General features: G+C 46.4%; 1 protein-coding gene across 3 annotated transcripts in view; it reads right to left on the bottom strand.

Moving 5' to 3' along the window:
- The window catches only part of PTPN22 (protein tyrosine phosphatase non-receptor type 22), a 233,985-nt gene that overhangs the window by 162,106 nt on the left and 48,701 nt on the right, over window positions 1-23,178 (bottom strand). For all 3 annotated transcript variants that reach the window (XM_073667164.1, XM_073667163.1, XM_073667162.1), the window contains exon 2: window positions 3,519-3,627. In XM_073667164.1, the coding sequence (XP_073523265.1) occupies window positions 3,519-3,627 (109 nt within the window). The remainder of the gene's footprint in view (window positions 1-3,518; window positions 3,628-23,178) is intronic.

Here is a 23,178-nt window from a genome sequence, read left to right as displayed (position 1 = left end):
AAAAGATGTTGGTTGTTCACAGTCAGCTGTGTCTAAGATCTGGACTAAATACAAACAACATGGGAAGGTTGTTAAAGGCAAACATACTGGTAGACCAAGGAAGACATCAAAGCGTCAAGATCGGAAACTTAAAGCAATATGTCTCCAAAACAGGAAATGCACAACAAAACAAATGGGAACGAATAGGAGGAAACTGGAGTCAATGTCTGTGACCGAAGTGTAAGAAACTGCCTAAAGGAAATGGGATTTACATACAGAAAAGCTAAACATAAGCCATCATTAACACCTTAGCAGAAAAAAACAAAGGTTACAATGGGCAAAGGAAAAGCAATCGTGGACTGTGGATGACTGGATGAAAGTCATATTCAGTGATGAATCGCGAATCTGCATTGGGCAAGGTGATGATGGTGGAACTTTTGTTTGGTGCCGTTCCGATGAGATTTATAAAGATGACTGCATGAAGAGAACATGCAAATTTCCACAGTCATTGATGATATGGGGCTGTATGTCAGGTAAAGGCACTGGGGAGATGGCTGTCAGTACATCTTCAATAAATGCCCAAGTTTACGTTGATATTTTGGACAGTTTTCTTATCCCATCAATTGAAAGGATGTTTGGGGATGATGACACAATTTTTCAAGATGATAATGCATCCTGCCATAGAGCAAAAACTGTGAAAACATTCCTTGAAAGAAGACACATAAGGTCAATGTCATGGCCTGCAAATAGTCCGGATCTCAATCCAATTGAAAATCTTTGATGGAAGTTGAAGAAAATGGTCCATGACAAGGCTCCAACCTGCAAAGCTGATCTGGCAACAGCAATCAGAGAAAGTTGGAGCCAGATTGATGAAGAGTACTGTTTGTCACTCATTAAGTCCATGCCTCAGAGACAGCAAGCTGTTATTAAAGCCAGAGGTGGTGCAACAAAATACTAATGATGTATTGGAGTGTTCTTTTGTGTGTTTGTTTTTCATGATTCCATAATTTTTTCCTCAGAATTGAGTGATTCCATAATTTTTTCCCTCTGCTTGGTCTGCAAAAAAATACCCTTACTGAGTACCACATTTTTAATCTTGATTTCTTTTACTGCTTCTTAAAGCCCTAAAGTTGCCATTTGAAATGACTTTAGTTTTGTGCCATGTCTGTGATCTGCTTTTTTTCAACAACATTAAACAACTGAATGAACATCCTCCGAACCCGGTGATTCCATAATTTTTGCCAGGGGTTGTAAATATTATACTTACCTTCTGACGGCCCCCAGTGTCCTTAGCGATGCGTCTTGGCTTGCTGGCAGCTCGCGGTGGACTAAAAGGACCTGCCATGACGTCATTTAGTCATGTGACGGGTCACGTGACCGCCGTCATCAGCGTCACATGACTAAATGACGTCATGGCAGGTCCTTTTTAGACCATCGCGAGCTGCTGGCAAGCCAAGACGCATCGCTAAGGACACCAGGGGCCATCAGAAGGTAAGTATAATGTATATTTTTTATTTTATTCTTTTTTTTATTCTTTTATGGTACCCGGGTCCGGAGGAGAGTCTCCTCTTCTCCAAACCCGGGTACCATCCGCACATTGAAATACATGGTATCCGCATCTGCAGATTCAGTGATGCGGATGTCATGCGGTCCAATGCAAGTCAATGGCGGCGAAAACGAAAATAATTGGTAGTGCTGCGGATTTTTCCGCAATGATAATCCGCAGCGGAAATTTCCGCAGCATGTGCTCAGCACATGCGGATTATCATTGAGAAACATGGCAGACCTTCTATCAAGCATTTTTTAAGCGTTTCTGCAGTGGAATTGCCGCTGCGGAAACGCTTAAAAAACGCATAGTGGGCACACAGTCTTAGGCTGTTTGCATGGATTTATATAGTGTGACCAAGTTGTCAAGCACTTTCCAAGTGATGCTAAAATCACTTGGAAAGCGCTTGTCAACCCGCATGCAGAAATGCATTTGAAGAACGCTTCACATCCGCATGTCCCTGGCAGGAAAAACGCATGTACAATCCGCATGTACAATCCGCATGTACAATCCGCATGTACAATTCGCATGTACAATCTGCATGTACAATCCGCATGTACAATCCGCATGTACAATTCGCATGTACAATTCGCATGTACAATCCGCATGCGTTTTTTCTGCCAGGGAGATGCAGAAACGCTCAGGAAAAATCCGGAGCATTTCTGCATCTTGGGCACATAGCCTAAAGGAGTTTAAGAGTTTGCAGATGGTTTTTCTGCCCTTGGTGGCCATTTATGCAGAATCCAGAATCCAGAGGGATTGCACAGAGAGTGCTAGAGACTTCATTAACACTTGCTGATCAAATAACAAGTAAAACACTGTAAGAGCAGGGATTCCAGCTGTAAGAACTGTGCTGCAAAAAGCAGCAGTAGTTCCTAGTAAAACATAATTAGCACTGCATGTGTGTCACAAAGAGTACAAAGCCATGTATTATGACTTGCAGCTTTGGGCTTATTAGCCTCCTGCCCTCTAGTTCAATAAAGAATACCTATCACCAACCTGGGGATGACTTATTTATTTAATAAGACAATGGACAGCCTTAGATTGGTAATTCTTCTAAATATATTCCAATGCCAAAACTTTGCAAACACAGCCCTAATGTCCCCCAAAAGGGCCCGACTGTCTAGCAAAGTTGGGCCCGAACTTCCAAGTTGTGATCCAGGCATGCAAAACGGGATCCTACAACCCCCCAAGGCTATTATCTCTCCTGAGATCTCACACTTTCCATTAATTTAGCTCTTGTGAACGGTCCTCTTTAAAGAAAATCTGTCTACATTTTTGCCACCTGATCTGAGAGCAACATAATTTAGAGACAGAGACCCTGATTCCAGCAATGTGTCACTTACTGATTGCCATAGTTTTCATAAAATCACTTTTTTTTTAGCCATTGCAAATTATCATTAGTAAACCTGCTGCCAGGTAGTCAATCATATTCTTGAGTTCACCCGCATCCTCCCACCCTGCCCTCAGCACTGATTGGCATCTTTCTGTAAACATGGCAAGAAATCGGCCAATCAGTGGGATGGGCGGGGTTATACGGAGCTCAGCATTCAGAGCATTGCTAGATCTGTGGTTGATAAAACAGGGATTTTATCGAAATAACAGCAAGCAACCCAGTAAGTGATACTCACTAGAATTAGGGTCTCTGCCCCTACATCATGCGGCTCTCAGATGGAGGAGAAAAAACCTGGTATCAGATTCCCTTTAACATAAAAATCTGATTTAAATTCTAGGTCATCCCTTTTACCTTTTTAACACATTACCTGCAAGCCTGTCAGATACTTTTTATCCCTGCTCGCCATTTTTGCTTTAGTTTGATTTTAATATATTAAAAAAAGCATTACCTGGCCTATTACAGCAAATAAAACAAATCTTCAAACCTCAAGGTAAATAATATTTAGTAAAGTTTGGATCATATTTATAGTAAGTATATTTTATTTGCTTACAATACAAACATAATATCCAAAAATGAACAATAACGGCTATGGCTTACATGGAAAGATGTCTTTGTATCGATTCTTTTTAAAGTTCTCTGGCCTCTCTGCTGCCCTCGTAGTATAGTTGGTATCTGACTTATATTTTGCCGATTGTCGTTTCAGGTGCTGTTGAATGGTTAATAAGATGTCATTATTTGATATGATTGTTACTAACATTTACTATAGTGCAGTATTATAATATCCAGATTTCACAAGAAAAACAAAAACATTGTTTTGAACAATATCTAATTTTCTACCCTGGGGATATATTGCTTAATAGCTGATCAATAAAAATTGTTTTAGTATGCAGAAATTGGGAATGTATGCATATATTTGTGTTTTAAGCAAATGTTTACCTTCTAATACTATAGCGTTTTTCTTTTGCCTAACATTCATATTAATAATATTGTTATTTCTCAGTATATCTCTATAATGGTTGAGGCTCTGGAACTCCGTCTTCCTGGTGCAGAACTATAAAGCTCCTATATAGTTTTAGAGTTACTGTAAATAATGTTTTTTTCACCTACTTGAGGTCACCACAAGGGGGAGCCTAAGAGCCCACTGCATACTGTTTTAATACCCAATTTGTAAACAGTATGCGATAGGCAACTCCCCTAACTCACAGGAGCGGACATGCTTCCTATAGGGGCCCAGCTTCGGAGAGTTCATTATTATGCCTTCTATGTTTAAGAAGAGACAAAATTACTTTGGCCAGAAGGTTGCAGCATTAAAGAACTATAGCACAACGTTCTCCATATCACAAAAGGCTGTCGTAAAGGAAGGAGGGTGGGAGAGACGGGGATAACAGACTGATCGTCTGCAGAGCCAGACAGGACAAGAGAAGGTTGAGTTCTCTCCATTCTGTGCTCTGTCCTCCTTCTATACTTGGTTATGGCTTCTTTGTTGTGTTGGCCCCTGCAGCTTCCAGAGACTATGAGATGAGCGTAGGTAAGTATATATATTAGTATGTATATATGTGTATAATATATTCCTTAAGTTTGGTCTTCTGTGTGCTAATGAGTATATGTGGATATTTATCTGCATTTTTATGTATTTATGATTGTGGTAGGTTTTATGCTGTAGTTTTGTGTACCCGGAAGCCAGACGTTGAGCAGTATTAGGCCCTGTCCTCATTATGTTTTTCCTCCATGTTTAGCATGAATGTTGGCGAAGTATGCAATGTATACGCTAAATTTGTCCGTTGCCTTCTATTGCCAGACAGAAATCAAAATAGTGTCCTTTTGACCTCCGTGTGGCCATTATGTAGGTCAGTGTGCCCTCAACAGGGTAGAGAAGTATGTCTACGCAGGAGCGCGATGCCGGAGATCCTGTGTGAATCTTTATCTTTAGCCTTTCAGAAAAGTTCTGAAGGTTTTGATGCAAAAATGACTGATATGTAGAACTATTCATAATTCTCTACATCTTGACTAAAGCCCCAGTTCCAGCTGCTGAATATAAGCCCGAAAGAATAATGCTGGCTCCGCCACGCTTCAATGTGGGTATGGTGTTCTTTTTGTGATGCATAGTGTTGGCTTTACGCCAAACATACCTTTTGGAATTATGGCCAAAAAGTTCAACCCTGGTCTCATCAGACTATAACATCTTTTACCATGTGCTTTTGACAGACTTCATGTAGATTTTACCAAAACATAGCAGGTCTTGGATACTTACTTTTTAAGGAATGGCTTTCATCTTGCTACCCCTAGCACTAATTGACACTCGCTCTGCAGGCTGTCAGTCAGTTTCGTAGGCACGGTCACAGCCACCGGTCTGCATACTCAGAGCGATGACTGAACCCATGCCGGTGCCTCCCTGATGGCTGAACTCCGAACACAGCCCGGGGAATAAAGTTCATTTTCTCCCCGTAGCATTCAGCTAAGTGCAGGTGCGGGCAGGTTAATAACACTATTAACCTACAGATTAATCCAATATCTGCAGGTTAGTAGCATTTTTTCTGGTGACAGGTTTCCTTTAAGTATTTGCTTTAGACATTTATGCATCAAAAATGTGTCTCTTGGCACGAAAAACGCTGCACAACCCCCCAAATTCTTGCATGGTTTTATTATGCATCTTTCCCTTTTATTAGAATAGATGAAAAACACTACAAAAATTCTGAAAGAATTTACATGCTTCAGATGTGAAATTGCGTCAAATCTCCAAGGAAAAAATAAGCAACATGAGCATGAGATTTCAAAAATCTCATTCATTTTACTGGAACATTAAAATGCTGCATTTTTCATGGCAAAAATGTGTGGGGGGAGACTCAGGAAAACGCAGCAAAAACATGTGAACATGCACCTTATTGTCCAAGTGATTTTTCATTTTTCCGCTTTTGATTTTTCCTCCACATCTTCCAGGATGCATAACTTTTTAATTTTTCAGTTGACATAACCAAATGAGAGCTGGCTTTTTGCAAATCGAATTGCAGATTTGAATGACATCATTACCATTTTATCATGCACTGTACAGAAAAATGGTTAAAAAAAATCCATATGGGATGAAATGGAAAAATTTTTAAAATCTACCATGGTTTTTTGTTTTTATGGTTTATTGCATGATAAAATGACCTTTAACCCCTTTACCCCCAAAGGTGGTTTGCACGTTAATGACCAGGCCAATTTTTACAATTCTGACCACTGTGAATTTATGAGGTAATAACTCTGGAACGCTTCAAAGGATCCCCCTGATTCTGAGACTGTCTTTTCATGACATATTGTACTTCATGATAGAGGTAAAATTTCTTCAATATGACTTGCATTTATTTGTGGAAAAAATCGGAAATTTCACAATTTTCAAACTTTGAAATTTCATGCCCTTAAATCAGGGAGATATGTCACACAAAATAGTTAATAAATAACATTTCCCACATGTCTACTTTACATCAGCACAATTTTGAAACCATTTTTTTGCTTTGTTAGGAAGTTATAAGGGTTAAAAGTTGACCAGCGATTTCTCATTTTTCCAACAAAATTTACAAAACCATTTTTTTAGGGACCACATCACATTTGAAGTGACTTTGAGGGGCCTTTATGACGGAAAATACCCAAAAGTGACACTATTCTAAAAACTGCACCCCTCAAGGTGACCAAAACCACATTCAAGAAGTTTATTAACCCTTCAGGTGCTTCACAGGAATTTTTGGAATGTGAAAAAAAAATGAACATTTAACTTTTTCCACAAATATGTTACTTTAGAGCCCAATTTATTTTTGCAAGTGTAACAGGAAAAATGGACCCCAAAATTTGCTGTGCAATTTCGCTTGAGCATGCCAATACCCCAAATGTGGGGAAAAATACTGTTTGGGCGCACAGCAGGGTTTGGAAGGGAAGGAGCGCCATTTGACTTTTTGAATGTAAAATTTGCTGGAATAATTAGCGGACACCATGTTGCGTTTGGGGAGCCCCTGATGTACCTAAACAGTGGAAACCTCCCACAAGTGACACCATTTTGGAAACTAGACCCCTCAAGAAACTTATATAGATGTGTGGTGAGCACGTTAAACCCCCAGGTGCTTCACAGAAGTTTATAATATTGAGCTGTAAAAAAAAATGTTCACATTTTTCCTACAAAAATGTCTTTCTGCCCCCAATTTTGCATTTTCATAAGGTTAACAGGAGAAATTTCACCATACCATTTGTTTGCAATTTCTCCTGAGTAAGCTGATACCCCATATGTGGGGGGAAACCACCGATTGGATGCACGGCAGGGTTCGGAAGGCAAGGAGCTCCATTTGACTTTTTGAATGTAAAATTTGCTTGAATAATTAAGGGACGCCATGTCGCGTTTGGGGAGCCCCTGATGTGCCTAAACAGTGCAAACCCCCCACAAGGGACACCATTTTGGAAACTAGACCCCTCAGGGAACTTATCTAGATGTGTGGCGAGCCCCCTGAACCCCTAGGTGCTTCACAGAAGTTTATAACATGGAGCCTTGAAAATAAAAAAAATCTAACTTTTTCCACAAAAATGATCTTTTAGCCCCAAATTTTTTATTTTCACAGGAGAAAGAGGAGAAAATGGACCTCAAAACTGTTGTGCAATTTCTTTTGAGTACGTGAATACCCCATTATGTGGGGAAAACCATTGTTTGGGCGCACGGCATGGTTCAGAAAGGAAGGAGCACTCTGCGACTTTTTGAACGCAAAATTGTCTGGAATCGAGAGCGGACACCATGTCGCGTTTAGAGAGTCCCTGATGCGCCTAAACAGTGGAAACTCCCCACAAGTGACCCCATGTTGGAAACTAGACCCCTCAAGGGTTTTAGCAAGGGGTATAGTGAACATTTTGCACCCAGATGTATAACACAGAATTTGATAACACTAGGTCATCATATTGAATAAGTTGTCATTGGTCTTCAGCGCAAGTGCTCGCTACTTGAGTTTGCATTGGGTACTCGGGTATGCACGTTGTATCGCGTGTGCTCAAGTGATATGCGTGAGTCCCCACCATGTCATGTTTTTTTGGAGGTTTTTTTTATGCCGTTCTGATAAGATAGCTTTATTCTTCGGATCAGTGCGTTCACAGCGGTATCACATTTATATTTTTTTTATGTTTTGGCGCTTTTATACAATAAAAACTATTTTAAAGAAAAAAATGTTTTTGTATCGCTTTATTCTGAGAGCTATAACTTTTTTCTTTTTTGGCTGATGGAGCTGTATGGCAGCTTGTTTTTTGCGGGACAAGATGACGTTTTCAGCGGTACAATTTTTATTTACCTTCGCCTTTTTGATCGCGTTTTATTCTCTTTTTTGTATAGTGGTATGATGATAAAGCATTATTTTTTGCTTTGTTTTTTTTTTTTTTCCCGTGTTCACTAAAGGAGTTAACTAGTGGGATAGTTTTAGGGGTCAGGTCATTTTGGACGCGGCGATACCAAATATGTGTACTTTTATTGTTTTGTTTTTTGTCCCATAATAATATTTATTTATGGGTCCATATATTATTATTTTTTTATTATTATTATTATTATTATTTTTTTTATATATTTTTACAATTTTTTTTCCTTTTTGTTTCACTTTCTGACACTTTTTTTTTACTTTTACACTTTGTCCCACTATGGGACTTTCACTTTTTGAAGGCTGATCACTTGCATAGCATAGAGATGCAGCAGCATCTCTATGCAATGCAGGCTGCAGCCCCTGCACACACAAGTTAGCTAGATTGTGCACTGTGCACAATCTACCATCTTTCTGCTGTATGGTGACCTGGATGTCGTCATGACGACATCGGGTCTCCATGGCAACTAGCGGGAACCAGCACAGACAGCGCAGGACGCCGAAGACAAGGTAAGAGGCTGCGCTTACCTGCCCTGGCTCGACTTTGATCTAAGAATTTCAGCGGTTAATGTGCCGGGTGCTCCTGGCATATAGCATTGGGTGTCAGCTGTGAGAATCAGCTGACACCCGGCAGCGATTGCCCCGCACAGCTTGTGTGTGGACGCGATAGCATTGCGTGTAATAGTACGTCCCTGGCCCAATAGGCCCAGGGCACAGGGACATACTGTTACTGAAAATGTCAGAAAGGGGTTAAACATGATTCTCCAGTCAGTATGGTTATGATAATACTAAATTTGCACAGATTATTTTTTTATGTGGTGAAAAGAAAATCATGAATTTGTAAAAAATAAAAAATTTGTTCCACTGTCATTTTACAAGATGCTTAACGTTTTTATTTTTCCATCGATGTAGCCATGTGAAGACTTATTTTTTCCATGGTAAGGTAATGGTTTTATTTATACCGTTTTGGGGTAGATACAATCTTGTGATCGCTTCTAATTATATATTATTTCTTTTTGTCTTTATGGTGTCTAATGTATGAGTTCATTCTTTTTTTTATGCGTGGGTTTCCTCCAGGTTCTCCGGTTTCTTCCGACACTCCAAAGACATACTGATAAGGAATGTAGATTGTGAGCCCCAATGGGGACAGCGATGATAATGTATGTAAATTGTCTGAATTGTAAAGCGCTGAGGAATATGTTGACGCTATATAAATAAAAAGATTATTATTGTTTTATGTTGATATTTATGGATGCGATAATACCAGATATGTTTATTTTTTAATTTTTTAATTTCTTTATTTTTAATTTTAAGAAAAATGGGTGATAGGATTTTTTAAAAAATATTTTTAAAAACTTTTTTTTTATATTATTTACGTTTATTTTTTAGTTCTCTCAGGGGACTTGAAGTTGCAATTGTTTTATTGCTTTTACTATGTATATGCTACAGTACCACAGTATGTCAATATATAGTGTAAATTACAGTCTCCTATGAGGCTCAGGCTATGACTATGCTTCCTAGGATAACCAAGATGGCAGTGATGAGGGCGTTCACCAGACCCCCAGCTGCCATAGAAATCCATCGGTTCTCTGAGATCAGAAACAGACAGCAGCAGGCAAAGATCGTCTCTGGCTGTGGAGTTAAATGTAAATGCTTACTATTTAATATAGCTGGCATCTGCTGCGCATGGAGCGGTCTCGACTGCTGAGCCTGCTCCACACGCCCCGACCCGCTCCATGATGGATTTAGCTGTCATGGGGTGTTGTGAAGCCCAGCTGTGCTTGGTATCACAGATCCTAGAAGGGTGTATTGAAGGATTCCTCCACAAGAGGCCCCCATAACCATTCACACATCTCCACCTTCCACCTCAGAACACCAGAGGGAGCCCGTTAGGGAGATATATAAGGGAAGGTGGAGCCAGGCAGCTGTAGTCTAAGTGAGTTGTGAGGCTAAGTCAGAGTCTGGGTTAGCAGTGAGTCCAGTGCAGTCTGAGAAGAGTTACCTCAGAGGACAAAAGCCTGTTCCAGCTCCTGCAATTGCTATCCTGCAGTGGAGCTTATCCAGATCAAGACTCAGTGTAGCTCAGTGAGGTGAGCTTTAGGTGTGCCAGCCTATTGAGGGTCCAAGTAGGCCAAAGGCAAAAGAGTAGAGAGAGTTAGTTCATAGGGGGCAGAGGAGCTTAACTAGCTCACCCCGAAGAAGAAGCAGTTACCGGACACTGGGTTCGAAGCTTGCCGGGATCTCCACGACCTAGTAAGATAAACCGGAATACCTGGAGAACTATAGGTCCCAGGATCGCTAAAGTGCTGATACGTATCAGAGCCAGTAGACACATAGGCCCCGTAGGTCGGGAGCGTGCACTCCAAGAGAAGGCCCTACTGTAGTGCCGGCGTCCCTGCCCTCTGCTAGGCAGGGACGCTGTTCCCCTCACCGCTCTGCTCCGTGCCCGGCGTCCCTCTCCCGCTCTGCCAGCGTCCCTCTCCCCCTCCTTCCCGGCCACTGTGCTTAGGGCGCGTGCGCGCGCCCTCCCTCCCTCTTAAAGGGGCCGCGCGCGCCGTCCTAAGGAGTCCCCGGCCAATGGCCGGAGGACTTTACCATATATAAGGCACCTCCTCCAAAATGGAGGTGCCCGAGCAATGTTGTTGCACCGTTCTACTCTGCTTCAGCCCTCAGGTCCCGTTGCCAGTTACCTGCCAGTTACCTGCCAGATTCCTGCCAGCTTGCTGTCCTAATCCTGCCTGATTTCCTGTTACCTGCCTGCCTGAGGTCCGACGGTCTGCCTTACAACTCCGGTCAGTCTGTCTAAGGACCAACTTGCCCGCTCACCTGGGAGCGCACATCAGCTACCTGCCTGCTTGCCTGAGGTCCGACGGTCTGCCTTACAACTCCGGTCAGTCTGTCTATGGACCAGCTTGCCAGCTCACCTGGGAGCGCTTCTCCGCTACCTGCCTGCTTGCCTGCCCGGAGGCTCCGCTGTCACGTGCTGTGACCACCAGCTATTCCAGACTCTTGCCCGCTCACCTGGGAGCGCTTCTCCGCTACCTGCCTGCTTGCCTGCCCGGGGGCTCCGCTGTCACGTGCTGGGACCACCAGCTATTCCAGAGACTCTTGCCCGCTCACCTGGGAGCGCTTCTCCGCTACCTGCCTGATTGCCTACCTGGAGGCTCCTCCGTCACGTGCTGTGACCACCTGCTATTCCAGAGACTCTCGCTTGCTCACCTGGGAGCACACATCCTCCATCTGCCTTGCTAGCCTACCTGGAGGTTCAGCCATCACAGGTCGTACCTACCCTTTACCTAGAGACTGCCCCGGTCACTTGCCGTGACCTCCAGCCCGTTCTTCCAGAGACTGCCCTGATCACTTGCCGTGACCTCCTGCCCGTACACCCAGAGACTGTCCCGGTCACCTGCTGTGACTGCCTGCCTGGTCGCCACCCGCTCCCTTACAAGGACCGCTCCCTTGTATAGTAGCCCAGAGGTTCCGCCTCCCAGACCCGTTACAGTTTGCTCGGGCCATGGAACCCGGTGGCACCCAAGCTCCCTCGCTCTCGGACCTGTGTCATGAACTGTCCCGTCAAAGGTCCCAACAGGAGTCCATCCTGGGTCACCTGCGGAATGTCAATACTCGCCTGGACACTCTGACTGCTCCACCAACAACCTCCGCCAGTGCCATGTCTCGCAATCCGGCAGCTCCGCTGTCCACTAACACCATGATATCCTACCCCGGACCTCGGCTTTCTGCACCTCCTCGCTTCGGAGGCGACTCAGCCCAGGCTCGGGGCTTCATAAATCAGTGCACCCTGCACTTTGAACTATTGTCCCACCAGTTTAACTCCGACCGAGCCAAAATTGCATTCATCATGTCCCATCTCACCGGGGAGGCCCTGGCCTGGCTAAATCCTCTATGGGAGAGAGGAGACCCCCTGGTGTCCAACTTGCCTGCTTTTCTCACGGCTTTCCGGAAAGTCTTCGACGAACCCGGACGGAAGACCTCATCCGCATCATCGTTGCTACGCCTCTGTCAGGAAAGTCTCACCGTGGGCCAATATGCCATACGGTTCCGTACCCTTGCCTCGGAGCTGGCCTGGGATAACGACGCTCTGGTTTCCGTCTTCTGGGAGGGTCTGTCCGGCCGTATTAAAGATGAACTTGCCGGTCGGGACATTCCTACCACTCTCGATGACTTAATAACTCTTGCCACCCGGATTGACCTACGGTTCCAGGAGCGTGCCAGAGAGGTCACCCGTGAGAGGAGGTTACCACGTCTAGCTCCTACTTTTCAGAAACCCGTCACTCCTTCTGTCTCTAACCAGGTACACCCTCCTGAGCCTATGCAGGTCGACCAGACCAAGATGGTCAAGACCCGTCAGGACTTACGCCGTGCCGAGGGGACCTGCTTCTACTGTGGCAGTAAGGAGCACCGGATCCGTGCCTGCCCGGAGAGGTCGGGAAACGCCTGTGTCTAGGTTCGCTCAGAGAGGTCCACCTAGACAAGAATAAATCCTCTCCATCCCTGCTGTTGTCAGTTTCAATCGTCTACGGGGAGAACCGTTATTTCAAACTAGCCCAACTGGACTCTGGAGCAGCCGGGAATCTTATTTCACAGTCCCTGGTAGAGAAATACCGCATCCCCACCAAACCTCTGGCTGTACCCTTGTCTGTTGCTGCCGTGGATGGGGGGCTCTTACCACGCCCCATCCAACTCATCACCGAATCCATTACTCTGCAGGTGGGAATGCTGCATTCTGAAAGTATCTCCTTCCATGTTCTGCCTGGACTCTCTCACGCCCTCTTGCTAGGCCTACCTTGGCTCCAGAAACATGCACCCGTTCTTGACTGGCAGACCGGAGAAGTCCTTCGCTGGGGACAGGGCTGCCATAAGACCTGTCTGGTTCCCGTTCATCCCGTCCGTCCTTCTCCTACCCCAGCTAATCTACCTGGACTTCCGATTCCTTATTGGTCTTATGCTGATGTCTTTAATAAAAAGGAGGCAGAGACACTACCCCCTCATAGACCATACGACTGCCCTATCGACCTGTTACCTGGTACTTCTCCTCCCCGTGGGCGTATTTATCCATTATCCGCTGCTGAGACCCGGTCGATGTCCGAATATATTGAGGAGAATCTGGCCAGGGGATTCATCCGGAAATCTACCTCCCCGGCGGGAGCAGGCTTCTTTTTCGTCAAAAAGAAGGACGGCTCTCTCCGTCCCTGTATAGACTATAGAGGCCTTAACCAGATCACGGTGAAGAATAAGTACCCCCTTCCGCTCATTCCGGAGTTATTTGATCGTCTGAGGGGGGCTAGAATCTTCACCAAACTGGACCTCCGTGGGGCATACAACCTGGTTCGTATCCGTCAGGGGGATGAATGGAAGACGGCATTCAACACCCGGGACGGCCACTATGAATATCTGGTAATGCCCTTTGGCCTCTGTAACGCTCCTGCCGTCTTTCAAGAGTTGGTCAATGACATCTTCCGGGACCTTCTCTACTCCTGCGTAGTGGTGTACCTGGACGACATCTTGGTCTTCTCTCCGGATCTCCAGACTCACCGGAGGGATGTTCGTCAGGTCCTGCTCAGGCTCAGGCAGAACCATCTCTATGCTAAATATGAGAAGTGCCTCTTTGAGCAGACCTCGCTTCCGTTTCTGGGCTACATTATCTCTCAGACCGGCCTACAAATGGATCCTGAGAAACTGTCTGCCATCGAGAAATGGCCCCGACCAGAGGGGTTGAAGGCTATTCAACGGTTCCTGGGCTTCGCCAACTATTACCGCCTCTTCATCCCGCACTTCTCTTCCCGGACTGCCCCAATTTCCGCGCTCACCCGTAAGGGTACTAATCCCAAAGAGTGGCCGCCCGAAGCAGAGGAGGCCTTTCTTTCCCTAAAACAGGCCTTCTCTTCCGCCCCGGTGCTGCATCGCCCGGACGGCAACAAGCAGTTCTTCCTGGAAGTTGACGCCTCCTCCTCTGGAGCCGGAGCGGTACTTACTCAAAAATCATCTTCCGGGAGAATGGTAACTTGTGGCTTCTTCTCCAAACTCTTCTCCTCTTCTGAGCGCAACTATTCCATAGGAGACCGAGAGTTATTGGCCATCAAGCTGGCGTTGGAGGAGTGGCGTTACCTACTCGAGGGGGCTCTTCATCCGGTAATAATTTACACTGACCACAAGAACTTGGCTTACCTCCAGCATGCCCAGAGACTTAACCCGCGTCAAGCCCGGTGGTCCTTGTTTTTTGCTCGCTTTGATTTTGTTCTTCATTTTCGCCCGGCTGACAAAAACGTCAAAGCAGACGCCTTGTCCCGATCCTTTCTGGTGTCCGATCTCGAGGAAGAACCTAAACATATCATCGATCCCGCCAGAGTAATGCAGGTGGCTCCCGTGAGTCTAAATCGTCTCCCTCCCGGTAAGACGTTTGTTTCAGTACCTGATCGGGAGAAGATCCTACACTGGGGCCATTCGTCTAAACTAGCTGGCCACGCCGGTCAGAAAAAGACCCTCCAGCTTATTGCCCGGCACTATTGGTGGCCTACCCTGCACAAGGACATAATAGACTTTGTTTCTGCCTGTGTGTCCTGCGCCCGCAACAAAGTCCCGAGACATCTGCCAGCCGGACGCCTCCTTCCGCTTCCTGTACCTGCTGCCCCCTGGCAGCATATAGCAATGGACTTTATAACTGATCTCCCCGTCTCTGCCGGTTGTACGGTCATTTGGGTGGTCGCTGACCGCTTTTCCAAGATGGCTCACTTTATTCCCCTGCCAGGCCTTCCGTCTGCACCCGAGCTGGCTAAAGACTTTATCTGCCACATCTTCCGTCTTCATGGCCTGCCCCTCCACATCGTGTCGGATCGTGGGGTACAGTTCACCTCACGTTTCTGGAGAGCCACTTGTAAACTACTAGACGTCACCCTGGACTTCTCTTCCGCTTACCACCCACAGTCCAATGGTCAAGTGGAGCGGATCAATCAGAACCTGACCAGTTACCTCCGGCACTTCGTTAATGCCCACCATTCTGACTGGGTGGATCTCCTACCATGGGCCGAGTTCTCTTATAATAATCACGAGAGCGAATCCTCCTCCAAATCCCCGTTTTTTGTAGTCTTTGGTCAGCATCCTCAGATTCCTTTTCCTGTCTCCACCTCTGTGGACAACCCGGCTGCGGAATCTCTCGCAAATTTTCCTCCATATGGGAGAGTACCCGGTCCGCACTCCTTCTGTCATCCGAGCGTATGAAAAGACACGCTGACAAAAAACGCCTGGATCCTCCACAATTTCGTCCAGGAGATAAAGTCTGGCTCTCATCTAAATATGTTCGACTCAAGATACCTTCTTACAAGTTAGGGCCTCGGTTCATCGGTCCTCTGGAGGTCATCAGTCAGATCAACCCGGTGGCCTATAAATTGAAACTCCCGGCCAACTTACGGATCCCTAACTCCTTCCATGTATCTCTCCTCAAACCCGTGGTGCTTAACTCTTTTTCCAAGTCTACAGGTACGCCTCCTGCTCCGGTTTCTGCTGAGGACGAGTTTGAGGTAGAGAACATTCTTGCCACCAAAAGGGTAAGAGGAAAGACCTTTTTTCTGGTAGATTGGAAGGGGTTTGGTCCTGAGGAGAGAACGTGGGAGCCCCGGGAGAACATCCATGCCCCTCTCATCCTAGCTAAATTTCTATCTGGCCTAAAAAAGGGGGGGCCTAAAGGGGGGGGTACTGTAGTGCCGGCGTCCCTGCCCTCTGCTAGGCAGGGACGCTGTTCCCCTCACCGCTCTGCTCCGTGCCCGGCGTCCCTCTCCCGCTCTGCTGGCAGCGCGCGCTCCTTCCCGGCCACTGTGCTTAGGGCGCGCGCGCGCGCCCTCCCTCCCTCTTAAAGGGGCCGCGCGCGCCGTCCTAAGGAGTCCCCGGCCAATGGCCGGAGGACTTTACCATATATAAGGCACCTCCTCCAAAATGGAGGTGCCCGAGCAATGTTGTTGCACCGTTCTACTCTGCTTCAGCCCTCAGGTCCCGTTGCCAGTTACCTGCCAGTTACCTGCCAGATTCCTGCCAGCTTGCTGTCCTAATCCTGCCTGATTTCCTGTTACCTGCCTGCCTGCCTGAGGTCCGACGGTCTGCCTTACAACTCCGGTCAGTCTGTCTAAGGACCAACTTGCCCGCTCACCTGGGAGCGCACATCAGCTACCTGCCTGCTTGCCTGAGGTCCGACGGTCTGCCTTACAACTCCGGTCAGTCTGTCTATGGACCAGCTTGCCCGCTCACCTGGGAGCGCTTCTCCGCTACCTGCCTGCTTGCCTGCCCGGAGGCTCCGCTGTCACGTGCTGTGACCACCAGCTATTCCAGACTCTTGCCCGCTCACCTGGGAGCGCTTCTCCGCTACCTGCCTGCTTGCCTGCCCGGAGGCTCCGCTGTCACGTGCTGTGACCACCAGCTATTCCAGACTCTTGCCCGCTCACCTGGGAGCGCTTCTCCGCTACCTGCCTGCTTGCCTGCCCGGGGGCTCCGCTGTCACGTGCTGGGACCACCAGCTATTCCAGAGACTCTTGCCCGCTCACCTGGGAGCTCTTCTCCGCTACCTGCCTGCTTGCCTACCTGGAGGCTCCTCCGTCACGTGCTGTGACCACCTGCTATTCCAGAGACTCTCGCTTGCTCACCTGGGAGCACACATCCTCCATCTGCCTTCCTAGCCTACCTGGAGGTTCAGCCATCACAGGTCGTACCTACCCTTTACCTAGAGACTGCCCCGGTCACTTGCCGTGACCTCCAGCCCGTTCTTCCAGAGACTGCCCCGGTCACTTGCCGTGACCTCCAGCCCGTTCTTCCAGAGACTGCCCTGATCACTTGCCGTGACCTCCTGCCCGTACACCCAGAGACTGTCCCGGTCACCTGCTGTGACTGCCTGCCTGGTCGCCACCCGCTCCCTTACAAGGACCGCTCCCTTGTATAGTAGCCCAGAGGTTCCACCTCCCAGACCCGTTACACCTACCACAAGGTCAGCCAGCGCAGGACAGAGACAAAGTTAGGCCTAGCTCCAGGCAGGTCAGAAACTTACTACGCAGAAGCAAGAAGCAGGAGGCCCAAAACCTGCTCATTGGGGAGGATGCGGACATACACCCTTCACCCTACAGTGCTCCGGGGAGTGCCTGAAATTCCACCAGTAAAAGGTATTGAAGTGACTATCGTGTCTGTCCCTGTTCTTGCTCTGGCTCGGCGGAGTCTCTTTGTCCTGCATCCCCGTTCTTATACTGCCCCGAAGTCCAGCTCCACCTGTGGGGAGCTATACCATCAAGCTGCCTTATCATCGGCCTCCTGTGGACTACGCAGCGCTGGTGATCATCACCAGAAGCCACAGGTGGCGTCACAAACTCTTTTATAAACTTAACAAATCACCAACCCTTTTTTAAAGGAGAGGCCCAGGGTACGGGCCCGGGAGCCGACCACCGCGACATCCCTAAAGGCCAGGCTAAAGGCCTGGGTTCCGAGTCATCCCCATCTCCCCCTGGGCTAGTCAGTGTTAAGGAGTTAAAACATGGCAGTAGGACAGGAAAAGTATGTACAATGAAACAGACAGCTTCCTTGGCGGGATGGCGAAGTGTCGGCAGATAATTGGGAAGTGATCCCAGTGACCACAAGAAAGGAGACTAGGTAACTGGACTAAAAATGAGGTATGTAGCATCTTATATGAGAAAATCATCCTAATATACAAAGGAGGACAAGCAAAAATCATTGAAAATCTACCTTTGATTATAGTGAGATGATTAGTGAGATGTGACAAGTGATCACCTATTATGTGTCTCAGTGTCCAGTGTGAAAATTGCAAGATTTCATGATTATTTTTAAGTAAAGATAATGACGTAGAAAAGATGGCAACAAAATAGTAAAAATGATAATTCAACATAAAAAACTTGATTTTAAGAATAGGCTATTGTTAGGTTAACAGAGCTATAGCCACCCTACAAAGATTTGTGATCTTATGTCTTCAGCTGCTAAGAAAAGCTGCAAGTCATAGTTAATGATGGTGAGTCTTCGAGTGACAATTCTGCAAAACGTAACTAGCTTACATTCTCTGTATACTGCTTCTATAAGAGCCATACATCCAGTGCCAATAATGATCTGAGATACGATCAGAAGAAAGTAATCTTAAGTGTTCAATTGTGGTAACCCAAAATACATGCCGGTAGGATGCCGGTTAAGGGAGTCCCATGTAAATGGAATGTATATGTAACACATACAGTAAAGCATGATGGATGATGCAGAAAAATATACTCATCAAAGTTAATATATAGCGCCTGGGGAATACTTGAATCATCATCAGTGATCAGAATTCCGTTATAAGCACTATATTTCATCATAGGAAGAAGAAAACGATGACAACTGGCGTCTTACTATTATCCTTTGAACTATTGCATACACTGGAGTTTCTGAGGTTTCTTCATTTACCGCATCATCCTACACATCAGCATTTACTACCATCAGGTAGACATTGTTTGTATGTGCTTTCCCTTTTTCATATGTATAATACGTAATGAAAGGATTTCATTATTTCTTTGAATTCGAAAACTTAAATAAGTTGTCCACTACTTTTTAAGAGTCCTCCAATGTATTAACCCTGTAATTATAAGACGTTTTGTAATTACCTTGCTGTGTCTTTATTGCCTGTGAGCGGCGCTATACTTGGCCGCTCACAGGCATCACGTGACCTCCCGCTGATGTCATGTCAAGTGAGGCGTGACATCAGTGATGCGGTCCCCGCATTCACCCCTCGCTTTCCCAATGAATGAGGAGAGGGAGAGAGCGCGGTGGATGCTTGGTGTGACACGCGGGGTAACACCGCTCACAGCCCAGCATCCACAGTGGAATGCAGCACTGAGCCACGCCCGGCTGCAGCCGGAACTTGACGTGACATCAGCGGATGTCAGAGCCGGCTGCAGCCGGGGGTCACGTGATGCCTGTGAGCGGCCAAGGATAGCGCCGCTCACAGGCAATAAAGACAACCAAAGGTAATTACAAAACAGTCTTATAATCAGGGTTAATAAATTGGGGGAATTGTAAAAAGTAGTGGACTTTTTTCCCTCTGCTCTGGAGGTCCATGCCTATTTCTATTTACTTTGCTGTAGTGATTACCTACCGTACATATATGTGACCTCTGACCTCAATGGTGTAGCACTGCACAAGGGAATGGAGGAAGTGATTGGCTGCAGAGGACACATGGATGTACAACATGTGATTCTCTGCAGCAAAGCAAACAGACATGCAGGGTGCATTGGAGTGGCAGAACTATTAAGTGATTATTGCTTATATTTTTTACTATTCATCACTGTTAGAAGAAAATAAACCTGGACAATACCTTTAGAGATGACACTTCACCAAATGTTTCATGTTTAACTAGACACTCAATGTAATAGTGGCTGCAGAGAGTAATAAAACTTTTTTTTTTAATTTTGCTTCTCAATTATGGAGATATTAGCAACAAAGTATGTGGCACCTAATGTGTATGGGGAGTGGCAGCACAACTGAATATAGCTGTCTCACATTACAACCCTCTATGTTTCATTACTTCTTACACAGGAGTAGTCCAGAACAGTCATTCGAGATATGTGTGAGATGTAATGTAGCCTAAGCCCCCGTCTCACATAGCGAGATCGCTAGCGAGATCGCTGCTGTGTCACGGTTTTGGTGACGCAACAGCGACCTCACCAGCGATGTCGCTATGTGTGACACTTTGCAACGATCAGGCCCCTGCTGTGAGGTCGCTGATTGCTGCAAAGTGTCCTGGACCATTTTTTGGTCGTTGCCCTCCTGCTGGTCAGCACACATTGCTGTGTGTGACCAGCGGGAGCAGCGATCAGGCTGGTAACCATGATAAACATCGTTTTACTAGGGGCACACGCGCACCTAGTAAAGGCCCCGTCACACTTAGCGACGCTGCAACGATCCCGACAACGATACGACCTGTCAGGGATCGTTGCTGCGTCGCTATGTGATTGCTGGTGAGCTGTCAAACAGGCAGGCTCACCAACGATCAGGGGAGCAGCGACATCGTGGAAAGAATCTTTCCACGATGTCCTGCTCCTGGTTACCAGCCTGCAGCTGAAGCAGGAGAAGGCTGGTAACCATGGTAAACATCGGGTTACTAGGGGCACACGCGCTCCTAGTAACCCGTTGTTTATCATGGTTACCACTCTGCTACAGTGAGCGGAGTTTACCGCTCACTTTAGCAGGCTGGTAACCATGATAAACATCGGGTTACTAGGGGCACACGCGCGCCTAGTAACCCAATGTTTACCATGGTTACCACTCTGCTACAGTGAGCAGGAGGTTACCGCTCACTTTAGCAGGCTCGTAACCATGATAAACAACGGGTTACTAGGTGTGCATGTGCCCCTGGTAACCCGATGTTTATCATGGTTACCAGCCTGATCGCTGCTCCCTCTGGTCACACACAGTGATGTGTGCTGACCAGCGGGAGGGCAACGACCAAAAAATGGTCCAGGACACTTTGCAGCGATCAGCGACCTCACAGCAGGGGCCTGATCGCTGCAAAGTCTCACACATAGCGACATCGCTGGTGAGGTCGCTGTTGCGTCACCAAAACCATGACACAGCAGCGATCTCGCTAGCGATCTCGCTATGTGAGACGGGGGCTTAACCCGTTGTTTATCATGGTTACGAGCTTGCTAAAGTGAGCGGTAACCTCCCGCTCACTGTAGCAGAGTGGTAACCATGATAAACAACGGGTTACTAGGTGCGCGTGTGCCCCTAGTAACCCGATGTTTACCATGGTTACCAGCCTGCTCCTGCTTCAGCAGGCTGGTAACCAAGAGCTGGACATTGTGGAAAGATTCTTTCCACGATGGCGCTGCTCCCCTGATCGTTGGTGAGCCTGCCTGTTTGACAGCTCACCAGCGACCACATAGCGACGCAGCAACGATCCCTGACAGGTCGTATCGTTGTCGGGATCGTTGCAGCGTCGCTAAGTGTAACGGGGTCCCTAGATCTCACTGCAGATAGATTACAATTTACATGAACACAGCAGGCATAAATGTGATACTGACTCACTCAGTAATCAGGAGAGTTGATAAAAGTGTTTGTAATGTGATACAGCTAATTTCAGCTGCACTTCCCTACACCGACTCCTGCAGGTGGTTAGACAAGGAGATCAGGTCTGTCTGTTATTATTGCTATCACACACTGAGAAACCTACACTAAGCTATTGCAGGGGCGTGCTCTATTTTCCTTAGAGTGTTGCTGCCTGCTTATATTTGGTCAGCATCATACAGGAAGAAGAAGTACACACCCCCAGTGAAAACTATATAATAACAACAACTTGAACTTTAAAAAAGTTAACTCAATAGGTGCCAAATACTTTGATTGCTAATATCTTTATTAAAAAAGAGCAACAAAAATCAAGAATGTTTTATTCTGCTCTGCAACCACTATTAATTTGTGGATCCAGCTCAACATGAAAAATTCAGCACAAGGTCCTGTTTAAGTAAGAACTGAATGAGAATTCTATTCAAATCAAAACTGCAAAAGTCCCACAATCCAAGTGAATCTCCGATTTGAAACTATGATATCTATTAGGGCTCCACTGATGTGACTGCATAAATCAGACGAGCGCAATCCGATAAAAAAAAGTTATTGCACTTGGACCAATGTTATTCACTGAGGCAGTGCAGACCTGCATATTTTTTCTCAGCTGTATTTGACATGAGTAAAAAATTGCAGTGTGCTGCGATTTCACTCTGAAATCGGATGGGTGCGAGAAAAAAATCGCATGCCATACGGATCATCAATTTGGCATCCAATTTTTACAGATATATTACATTTCTGTAACACAGTAAACTGTAAATGATTAATAGCTGCTGAAGAAAAAAAAAATTGTATATGGACAGCAGACGGACGACAAGTGAGTAAAAAATCGTACTACTCGAAGCTCGGCTGACCATAGCCTTATACTTGGAATTTAGTAGCTAAATATGAATTTAAATAGGAATGAAATAAAATTTGATTTTCAATATATAAATATAAATTTTGGTTGTACAATCCAATAAAATGGACTGTAAGACTGTTAAAGAAGTGGGGCTTATATAAACCACGCCAAAACTGTCCCTTTTGCAGGCCTTTAACCGGTTCAGGACCGCCCACTGTACATAAACGTCGGCGCTGCCCGGGCTCTGTGCAGCGCCGACGTTTAAAAACGGTGGGTGGTCCCGCAGCGCTCAGGACCCCCAGGGTTCTGCTAGCGCTGCGGTACCGGTTCAGAGCGATAGCTCTGACATGTGGCATCATGGGGACCTGAATGGATCAGGTCCCCATGATGTTAACCTGTTCCTATCTTCTAGATGCCGCGATCCATAGCGATCGCGGCATTTAAAAGATAGTGACAGCTGGTGGTCGGCGATCGGGACCCCCCACATACCTCAGGAGCGGCGGGGATCCCGGTGCTGTGACCTCTGACATCATCGAGACCTGATTGGCTCAGGTCTCGATGATGTCAGCGTCACACCAGCCAATCAGAGAGATCACCAGGGAAGTTTGTTTTAGCAACAAACTTTCCCGGGCGATCTGCCTGATAAATACACTGTTTCTCCTCTGATCTCAGTGAGAGAGCAGAGGAGAAACAGTGTGACAAGAGCTGTGTCAGCCTTGCCACTGTGAAAGTAAAAAAAATAAATAAAAAAGAAAGTAAGAGTTAGGGTTAGTCAGTCCTGTCAGATCTATCAGTCAGTCAGTCCTGTCAGATCTATCAGTCAGTCAGTCCTGTCAGATCAGTCAGTCAGTCAGTCCTGTCAGATCAGTCAGTCAGTCAGTCCTGTCAGATCTGTCAGTCAGTCAGTCCTGTCAGTCAGTCAGTCCTGTCAGATCTGTCAGTCAGTCAGTCCTGTCAGATCAGTCAGTCCTGTCAG

This window comes from Phyllobates terribilis, unplaced genomic scaffold (assembly GCF_046119375.1).
Source record: "Phyllobates terribilis strain yellow unplaced genomic scaffold, ASM4611937v1 Scaffold_2__4_contigs__length_985480577, whole genome shotgun sequence".
NCBI classification, from domain to species: domain Eukaryota; kingdom Metazoa; phylum Chordata; class Amphibia; order Anura; family Dendrobatidae; genus Phyllobates; species Phyllobates terribilis.
Note: the sequence above shows the minus strand (reverse complement) of the source record. Positions and strands in the feature narration are given on the sequence as shown.